Source organism: Mustela lutreola, chromosome 16 (assembly GCF_030435805.1).
Source record: "Mustela lutreola isolate mMusLut2 chromosome 16, mMusLut2.pri, whole genome shotgun sequence".
In the NCBI taxonomy this organism is placed as follows: Eukaryota; Metazoa; Chordata; class Mammalia; order Carnivora; family Mustelidae; genus Mustela; species Mustela lutreola.
This window is the reverse complement of record NC_081305.1, coordinates 46,627,961-46,637,978: the sequence shown is the minus strand read 5'-3', so window position 1 is coordinate 46,637,978 and position 10,018 is coordinate 46,627,961. Positions and strand designations below refer to the sequence as shown.

The following is a 10,018-nucleotide window of genomic DNA, read 5'->3' as shown; positions in this document are numbered from 1 at the left end:
AGCCCCAGGGCTTTAGGTCCCGGGGCCTCGGGTAGGATGAGCCCACGCCAATGCCCGCCCCCTCTTCTTTACTCTCCAATGGCATCCCTGGACTTGCGGGGCGGGAGTGGGAGGAGCCAAATTGTTAGTAAACGCGGAGCCACGTGCGCGCGCGGGTCCTGGCAACCGGAGCGGCGCGTGCGCAATGGATACGCAGCCTGTACGCAAAGGCGCGCTTTAGGGCGGAAGCGGGAGTCCCCGGCTGCACGTGGGCTCTGGGGCGGTGGAGGGGGCGATGCAGGCTGACGCCAAGATCCGCACCGAGTCCGCGACAGAGTCCGGCCCACGGGGCCCGAGCTGCAGCCTCCGGCATTTTGCTTGTGAACAGAACCTTCTGTCTCGGCCTGATGGCTCTGCCTCTTTCCTGCAAGGTAAGAACTTAACCTAGGTAAATACTGCCCGGGCCAGGTTCGCCACGTTGTATTTGTTCTAAAAAGTCACAGTGCATCATGGAAAGGAATGCCACCAGCTGATAAATGTCCCTTCTAGACTGGTACAGTTTCTTTTACCCCGGAAGATACTACCGGATATGCCAGAATAATGTTCTCTCTTCCTCCCGACTACAGGAGAGACAGTCGATATCCCCACCCTCGCAAATACTTGGTTGGAAGAGGGGCAGATCACCACTACCGGCCTCATTATTCTCTGGACGGTAGGATGTCTTCTTCCCAAGTAAATACTTTCAGAATTGAAAGTGATGTCCCCCTTCCTCCCGACCAGTGGGGTAAATATCACTTTGACTGTGATACACATCTCTCCCTATGAGCCTCTCATATGGAGTTTGGGGCAGGTCTTACCTGCTGGGTAAATATCCCCTTCCCCTAGCCATATACATCTCAAATTAGACTCAACTCCCTGACCCAGGTAAGTATTCCTCTGAAGATAGGCCTAATGCTTGCCCCCATAAATGCTTCAGTTTCCTCACTAGGAGTATTATCTTCTACCCAGATACAAAACCTGTTTTCATTCGTTTCTACATTGAACACACATGTATTTGTGCTAAGTACTGTTCTGGGCACTGGGAATACATTGATAAAAATATATATATATATTTTAATTCCTGACCTAACATTTTATGTTTTGGTCAGGGAGACAGACCAAAGATAACTAAGTAAAATATACAGGAAATCGCTATGGAGAAAAATATAGTAGGGAAGGGAAATAGGACCTGCCAGAGAGGGTTGACCATCAGCAGGATGGTCAGGAAAAGCCTTGATGAGATGGTAAAGGTAAGGGAGCAACCTGAAGATTCCAGGAGGAAAAAACATACCAAGATGGAGAACAGCGAGGACAAAGGCCCTGAAGGAAGGACCCTCCTGGTGTGTTTGAGGGATAGTCTGGAGACAGTGTGGCTGGAGCGATGAGGAGGCTGGGGAGAACCAATGGGGATGGCATGTCATTTGAGGCCTGGTGAATGAGCTATGAGCCACTGCTCCCAAGTTTTGCTCAGAGTGGTGGCATGATCTGAATATATTTTAAAAGACTCTCTCTGGCTGCGGTGTTGACTACAGAGGTAGGAGAAAGAAGGGGAGATGGTGGTAGCTCAGACCAGAGTAGAAGCAGTGGAGATGGTGAGATTAGGGGTGTATATTGAAAGTAAAACTGATATGGGGTGCCTTGGTGGCTCGGTGGGTTAAAGCCTCTGCCTTTGGCCCTGCATCAGGCTTTCTGCTCAGCAGGGAGCCTGCTTCCTCCTCTCTCTCTGCCTGCTTCTCTGCCTACTTGTGATCTCTGTCAAATAAATAAATAAAACCTTTAAAAAAAAAAAAAAGAAAAGAAAGTAAAACTGATAAAAATCTGCAGATGGTTCAGTGTTGGCATGTGGGAAGGAGAGAGATAACACCAAGGTGTTTCTTCCCCAGTCAGCTGTACTGAGAGACTCTGAGGAGTTTATTTTGGAACAGTAAGTTTGCAGGGCTTGGTAGACATCACAGCGACCATATGGAAAGGGCAGTAGGACCTACAAGTCTGCAATTCAGAAGAGAGATCCCATCTGGACATACAATTTGGAATTTTCCGACTGTAGATGGTATTTCATTGGATGAAATCACTTGATGAAAACAAGAAAATGAGCGTAGAAGGAAAAGAGAAGTCACAGGACTCGACCTTGGTCCTCTAACCTGTGAGAAGCTAGGAGAAGAGAGAGGAGAGGTCAGGAAGGTAGAAAAACCAAGAGAGGCCACTGACCTGGGGCCTGGAGAAGTGTTGTAAGGGCCCACCAGCTGCATCTGTCCTCCAGAGCTGTGGCTGGATGGTCTGGACGTATGTCATCCCTGACGCTGTCAAGAGCTGCTCCGGTGGGGGTGGAGAAGAAAAAGCAAGTTAGAGATGTGTCTTTAGGAGCTTTGCTGTACATGGGGGATGAGTTGAAGATGGGTGTGGGTCCAGAGAAGAGAGAATTGCAGGAGCCACGTCCGTGAGAACATGACAGGGAGGGTCTGCCTAGGTTCATGGGGGCCACAGGCAGGTCCTCCAGAGTAACAAGAACAAAGACCACCAAGTGGATCTCGTTCTGTGTGGTTAAGTTCCTCTCTGAGGGCAGATTCCCCAGGAGCTAAAGAGAAGCCCTGCACCCTCCTCCTCCTCCCCAACCCAGGAAACGTGCCCTGATGCTGGGGACTTTCCCAGGTCCTCCCTGAGACTTAGCTCTGCTGCTTGATTCACATGCCTGGAGTTTCTTCCACATCAGAATTATTGAGGAGGGTAGCCCCTCCCGTGCTCTAAAACTCCCAAACCCCCAGGACCTGTGCAGACTGTGGAGAGTGTGTCCCACCCACTTATGTCCTCCACGGGTTGTTAAATAGGTAGAGTCCCAGAATGCACCTTGCACCTGCCAAGGCTGTCATCACGTGTCTCCCTGCCACCCCGCCCCCGCCCCGCCCGCCCCAGGCATTTGTAACCACTGTGGGGATTCCGTGTTCTGTGTTTAGAAGCCTGTGCTCCCACTCTGTGTTGCCCACTGCAGACTGTGGGCCCAGCTGCACGCTGGAATGACCCGTGGAGCTTGGATGCTCCCAGTGCCCGTGCCCCACCCCAACAGTTGAGTTAGGATCCCTGGGGGAAGGGCTGGGTGTCAGGATCTTCTCACTCTCCCCTGTGATTCCAGTGTGCGGCCCGAGTTGAGAACCACTGCTGTGTTCTGTACTGTTTTCTTTTTTAATGGAATAGAGTAGGGCGCCGGGCTGGCTCTGTCAGTCCGAGGTGCGTGCGACTTTATTCCAGGGTGGTGAATTCGAGCCTCACGTGGGGTGTGGAGATCATTTAAAGAAAATTTTTAAAAGTAATTAAGTAAAAAGTAAATTACGTCGAATAAAGTAGAAAGCGTCAGAATGTGTCAGCAGCAACGGTAAGAGTTGTTTAGTGAGGCCTTTGTTCTGTTTACACATACAGATGTTTGCATGAGTTTGGAGTGGTGCCCATGAAATGTATTTTTATCTTGGGACTTACGGCGAGAAAGGTTTGGAAGCCACGGGTGTAGTCCAGCCTCTTCATTTTGCAGATGGCAAAATGGAGGCCTGGAGAAGTAAGCACCATCAGCCAAGTTTACAGGGCCAGCAGGAGGCAGACAGGACTAGAAGCCAGGCTGCTTTTTTTTTTTTTTTTTTTTTTGAGATTTTATTTATTTGACACACAGAGAGAGAGAAAGAGCACAAGCAGGGGGAGCACTAGGCAGAGGGAGGGGGAGAAGCAGACTCCCCGATGAGCAGGGAGCCCAATGCGGGACTCGATCCCAGGACTCTGAGACCATGACCTGAGCCGAAGGCCAACTGGGCCCCCCAGGCGTCCCAGAAGCTAGGCCTTTACTCCCAGGTCTTACCTCCCTGGCTGCTGTTCATGCCACTCAGGACCACTCCCAGGTTATGTCTCACTTTCTCAGAGGTCCCGACTGCTGCAGAACTGGGGGATGTGAGCCTGAGGGAAGACAGGTTGGAGGAAGCTTTGGAAGGAGTTGAGACCAGTGCAGTAAGGGGGAAGAAGGTTAGCTCATGGGAATAACTTCCTGATCAAGTCAGCAATAGCTAAAGTAGGTCATGCGCTGGGCATATGCCAATGTCCACAGTGGCTTACGTGGATTACCTCACCTAATCCTCACGATGCCGTGAGGGAGGCACCATTATCATCCTCATTTCACGTAAGGAAGCACAGAAAATGCTCAGAGAATCACTGCCAGCAAGTGGTGGACTGGACTGGGAGTGACAGGGGCTTGGCACTTCACTGGGACCCCTCAAGGAAAGCACGATGTGCCTGAGGCCTCCTCTGCTGTTTCCCCAGGGGATACATCGGTCCTGGCGGGCGTGTACGGACCAGCTGAAGTGAAGGTCAGCAAAGAGATCTTCAACAAGGCCACCTTGGAGGTGATCCTGAGACCGAAGATCGGGCTGCCTGGTAATCAAGCCCAGCAGGATCTCTAGCTTCTTCCTCGCCACTGTCCCCGGTGTCCTCTCTCCCAAACCCAGATCTTGGTGTCTCCCCCCAACCTTTGTCTGTCCTTCCTCCTCTTTCCTGGCTCCGTCTCCCCTCCTTTCCACTAACCTGTTGTTCCACCAGGTTACTCGCCCCCTCACTCCTGGGGCTGGGTTCACGGGGACGGAAGTGGGCAGCAGCAGGGGGACACGGGAACTCTGGAGTTTTCCTCCCCCAAGAGGCTCCCTTGCTGGATGCCAGAGGGGGAAGGGATGAAGTGGGTATCAGTCAGGCCCTGCCCCCTTCCCACTGGGGATCCTCTGTCATCCATGCAGGGTCCTGCACCAACCCCGGCGGACACAGGCAGGCCCTTTCCAGAGGGCTTGGGTGGGGCACATGGAGGAAGGTGAGCCAGGTGGAAGGGAAGAGGCTGACAGCCCCACCCCACCCCACCCCTGATTTCCCCAGGCGTCGCCGAGAAGAGCCGGGAGCGGCTGATCAGGAACACGTGTGAAGCCGTGGTCTTGGGAACACTGCACCCCCGCACCTCCATCACTGTGGTGCTGCAGGTTGTCAGCGATGCTGGCTCTGTATCCTTTCCCCCGGGGCTGCCGCCTCCAGGAAGTCCTTCAGAAGCTCATTGATGGCCTCCCTCACTCTGTTACCCATAAGGTCTCAAAGCACTTGACAGTCACCCACTTGTTGAAGAACAGCAGACACAACTTGAGCGCTTACCCCGTGTTGGGCACTGCTCTGAGTGCCTGACTTGTATTAACTCACTTAAATCCACACAGCACAACAAACAGGTGCCACTATAATCCCCATGTTCCAAATGGGGAAACTAAGGCACAGCTAGGTCAATTCCTTTGAGCCCAAGCCATCTGCTCCCAGAGCCCAAAGGCTCCTGGCAGATAGGTGTTCTTGTGCTCCCATGTTGGAGGTGAGGAAACAGGCCCTGAGAGGAAACGTTGCTTGCCCAGGGTCACACAGCTGGAAGGCAGCATTGGCAGAACTGCAGCCCAGGCCTGACTGCCTGCAGAGCCTGTGCCAATGGCCTCCACTCTGACCTGGGGCGATGCTAGGGCCGTCCTGAACAGGCAGAGTAGTTAGGTCAGCAGCCTGGCCTAGAAAGATCCCTGTGGTTTGGTGAGAGGTTGGGGCCAAGAACCAGAATTGGGCATTTCTAGAGGGGCTTCCCAGAAGGGAAGTAATAGAGGGACAGTGGCAGAGCTGGGACTGACTGACCCTGAAGCTGGACCCTTAGCCACTGTCATGGGGCTGGGGACAGAGACTAGAGGAAACTGAGGCAGGACTGGCTGGCTGGCTCCTGGCTCCTGGCCCCGGCTTGCCCCTGCCACGCTACAGCCACTCCTCTCCACTGAAGATGACTGCTCCTTTCTCTGTCACCTGGTGGTGGCTACCTCCAGGTCCCCAGGCTTCAGGCCTGGCCCTTCCACTACCTCCCCATGTGATTGTGGGAGGTTCCTCCCCTCCTGCCCTCAGTATCCTAATGGTGCTTGGCATGTGCTTTAGGACAAATCTGTTGAGTATCATTAGGACCCCTGGTTGAGGCTCAGAGAGAGTAAGTCACTTGCTCAAGCTCACACAGCTGAGAGGTGCCAAGAGCAGGTCAGGAGCCCAAGGCTACTTGGTCCCAAAACCCCTTAGAAGCACTGTGCCCTGCTGCCTCCCTGTGATCAGTCAATGGACTCAGCCACAAGCACTGATAGGGTGCTCTGCAGGCCACCCCCATCGAGGGAATGCTTCTTAACCCTGCCCTGTGGCATCCAGCTGCTGGCCTGTTGCTTGAACGCCGCCTGCATGGCATTGGTGGACGCGGGGGTGCCCATGCGGGCCCTATTCTGTGGCGTCACCTGCGCTTTGAACGCGGACGGGACCCTTGTGCTGGATCCCACGGCCAAACAAGAGAAGGTAGGTCTGAAGGCTGGGGCAGTTAATGGCTGTGAGCAGACACTCCTCCTCTCGGCCTCACTTCCCTGAAGCACTTGGCTCCTATCATGTCGGTCCCGGTTGGCAAGCCCTGGTCTGTTCATCAGCACAGATGCTAGAACCCCAGCTCAGAACCACTTAAGTGGAAAGGGAATATAACAGAGGTCCGGCTGGAGCCAGGGTCTCAAACACCGTAAGGATTTCCTCATCTGGCTTTTCATTCTCTGCAGTCTTATGCGTTTTGGTTCTGTTCAGTTCCATTCGCTAGCCAGCATCTTGCCTGAGGCTGGGACCAGCCCCTAGAACTCCATGCTTTCCTCGCAAGCTCAAGTTCACAGCACCCAGGGCTCTGGCTCTTCCCAGATACTGACCCTGTACTGTGATGGGTGAGTCCCATCAGGAAAGCTGAACATGCCTGAAGTATTTCAGACAGAATTTCCTGCAGGAAATGGGTCAGAATCTTGTTGGAAGAGCCAAAGGAGCAAACAGGAAAGAGGGCCATACTCAGAGGCTAGCGGCCCATAGGGCCCTCGCCCTCTGCGCTGTTGGGAGATGCTGTCAACAGTTGGGTCTGGGCACTCACAAGGCGTCCTGGCTTGGCCCTGGCAGTGGAAGTCTGGAGACAACCTCCTCCCCTCCCCTCCAGCCTCCTCCCCTCCATGGCGGGAACTGCCATAACCCCTGCTTCTGTCAAGACTGAGAACGGGATGCAGCCCTCCCTTCCTCGGCCTCTCCCCCAGATTATCGGGGACACCTAACCAGGAGAGCAGGGAGTGTGGGAAACAGTCTTCCAGCTTTCAGCCCTGATAGGACAGAGGTGGGAAGGGGAGCGGGGAGCCAAGAAGTACCCGCTGGTGACTGGCTGTGCAGCTGTCCCCCGTTGGAAGCCCCTGTTGGAAACATGCAGGTGACATCCGGGGGTGGGAAGCAGTTCCACTGAAGGAAGGCCTAAGGGCACTGCCCCAGGAAGCAGGTGATGCACAGACGAAACACCTACATCTGATACCCTAGAGACTGCAGGCTGGGGGAGGGGCAGGTCCCCTCCTTGGGACCCGCTGAGACTGCCCCATGCAAGAGTCTAGGCATCCTACCCCTCATCCCTAGGAGGCCCGGGCCGTCCTGACCTTGGCGCTCGACAGCGTGGAACGGAAGCTGCTTATGTCCACCACCAAGGGGCTCTACTCCGATGCTGAGGTACTGGGGGTGACCAGATCCCTCCCTCCTGGTTGTGTGGTCTTGTCGGGACCCTGGGAGGTGGAAGGAGAGCCCCTTCCTTATATCCCTTCTGTGTGTAGAAGGCGTTTTCAAATGTTGTAGGCACAGAAACCCTTGTGGGAATTTGAAAGGGAAGCCCCAGTCGCGAGAGCAGAGCAGGAGAGCGCTCAGGTTGAGATCGGGAGGTGAGGCATCTCCTGCTCAGCTGGGCGTTCCCAGAATCCCGGTGCTCTGCTCCGCCAGACCACTTTGACATGTTTCTCCCGTGAGCCTAGGAATATGTGGTGCGTCCCAGATTCCACAGCTTCCAAGATGATCTGGCATCAAAGGGCTGGTGGCTCAAAAATTCTGTATCTCCAGCTGGAGCTGGGCCAGGCTGAGGCCTCTCGCAGGGGTCAAGTTGCCTGATCCCACCTGTCCACGCTCCCAGAGCTACCAGAATTCGACCCTTGAAGTCCTCCCCTTTTTCTCAGATCTGCCTCAGAAAGAGCCCACCAAGTGGGGAAGAAAGGCAGGCCTTGGAAACAATCTCCTGACCACTTGCCTCACTGCAGGGGAAGCAGGAGGTCTGGGGGCTTCGGGAAACAGCCAGGGTCAGGGCAGGCTGTGGGGTTGGTGGAGGCGGGTGGTGCGGGAGCAGGGAGGTCCCAGTACCACCAGCTCTCTCCCCTCCTCCAGCTCCAGCAGTGCCTGGCTGCGGCCCAGGCTGCCTCGCAACACGTCTTCCGCTTCTACCGGGAATCGCTACAGAGGCGTTACTCCAAGAGCTGAGACAAGCCAGGGCAGGGCACCCTTCCCGCCACCGCTGCTACCACCCACTACCTCCATGGAAAATAAACCAGCAGCCTGGCCTCGCCTCTCAGTCCCTGTATGCCTGGATAAGCTTGTGGGCCTTGGGGCACAGACCCACCCTGGCCCCCCAGGAAAGCATTTCTGACCTGGGAACTCCTCCCTTCCCCACCTGGCAGTCCAACAGATACCTGTGGGGCACCTGCTGTGTGCAGTCTTGCTGGGTGCAAGACTCCGGGGTGAATGACGCCCCCCCCCCCCCAAGGTCCCGGGTTCAAGGAGCAGTAGGGTGAAGGGGAAAGAAAATCTGTGTTGGTCCGGTGGTGGTGAACGCTAAGAAGGAGGCAAAAAGCAGGGAGGAGGGGTTTGGGGAGGACGTCTGCCTGGGGTGGGGTGGGGTGAGGTGGGGGTGCATCTAAGGGAAGTCCTGGGAGAAGGCCTACAGGACGTGCAACACCAGCAAGGCTCCCCTGGGGCTCCCGTGATGGCGGCTAGAGCAGCGAGATGGGTCAGGGACAGAACAGGCACAGTGGTGAGGCCTTGTGGGTCTTGGCATCCCTGTCCTAACCTGAAGAAACCAGCTCAGCAGCCAGTGAGCTGCTCCATGTCACCAGCTAGTCCGTAATGGGGCAGGGTAGCCTCAACCCTGGAGTCTGGGGAGACACCAGCATGATCCTGACTGCGGTTCCCCACTTGTAACCAGAAGTGGCTGAGGCCCATTTCTTCTCAGTGGGTGGTAGCACCTTCCAGGGTGTATGGAAATATGGGGGCGGGGTTTAGTTGCCCTTTGACCACTGGGTTCCCCCACCCTTGTATTTAGCGGGAAGGAGCCAAACACATGAGCACATCGCCTGAGGAGTAACTGTCCTATAGCTGGGCCACGTGGTCGCCAGATTTTGTGTGGCACTGACATTTGGGGGTTTACGGTGAAAATTATATGTCTGGCGGGCCCTCTGCTGCGTGCTTCACATGCTTGAACTAGTTCATACAGTTCCCACAATTGCCCCTTGGAGCCTGTGTCATTTTCGTCCCCAGTAACCAAGAAGGAGAAGCATCAGAGTCTTTAGCTCGAAACTGCTCCGTGAGACTCAGGAGAACACCCGATGAGAAAGTGTTTTCTTCTAGTTAAGATCCACCAGAGTGGCATTAAACAGCTAAGCCGCCTGTCTGTCACGCCATTACTTGGTCATCTCTCAGGCCCACTCTGTAAGCACTCCTGTGCCTCTGGGGAGCTCTCAGGGTCTGTCTGTCGAGGGCTAGCACCCCAATACCTATAAGCTCCAGCCTTTCTGGTCTCCAGCCAGCCGTCTGATTCTCCTGGGGCCATCTTTCTCTCCCAGAAGCCTGCACAGAATGAGGCCAACAGGAAAAGCGGGCAAGAGATGGAGAGACCAGACTGCTCATTTCATCTGAGCCCAAGTCCGGTTTCTGCCGCCAGCTGTGGGAAGAGTTCAGAGGGATACTGCCCTTCACAGGTGTCACCTATCTGATCCTCTCCAGGGGTGGACCATTTTGGAGAAGGGAAAACAGGCTCAAAGAGAAGTCACTTGGGCCAAGGTTGCAGAGCTAAGGAGAAGTAAACTCTTGGAACCTGGGGTAATTCTCCACAGGCCACAGTGCA

The 10,018-nt window shown here is 54.8% G+C and overlaps 1 protein-coding gene across 1 annotated transcript; it reads left to right on the top strand.

The window, feature by feature from the left end:
• Window positions 1–150: 150 nt before the first annotated feature.
• On the top strand, window positions 151–8,628 carry EXOSC5 (exosome component 5). Its single transcript, XM_059151385.1, has 6 exons — window positions 151–410; window positions 4,312–4,425; window positions 4,912–5,033; window positions 6,235–6,375; window positions 7,498–7,587; window positions 8,287–8,628. The coding sequence occupies exons 1-6, from the start codon at window positions 275–277 to the stop codon at window positions 8,377–8,379; spliced, it is 696 nt and encodes a 231-aa protein (XP_059007368.1). The 5' UTR covers window positions 151–274; the 3' UTR covers window positions 8,380–8,628.
• The last annotated feature ends 1,390 nt before the right edge of the window (window positions 8,629–10,018 follow it).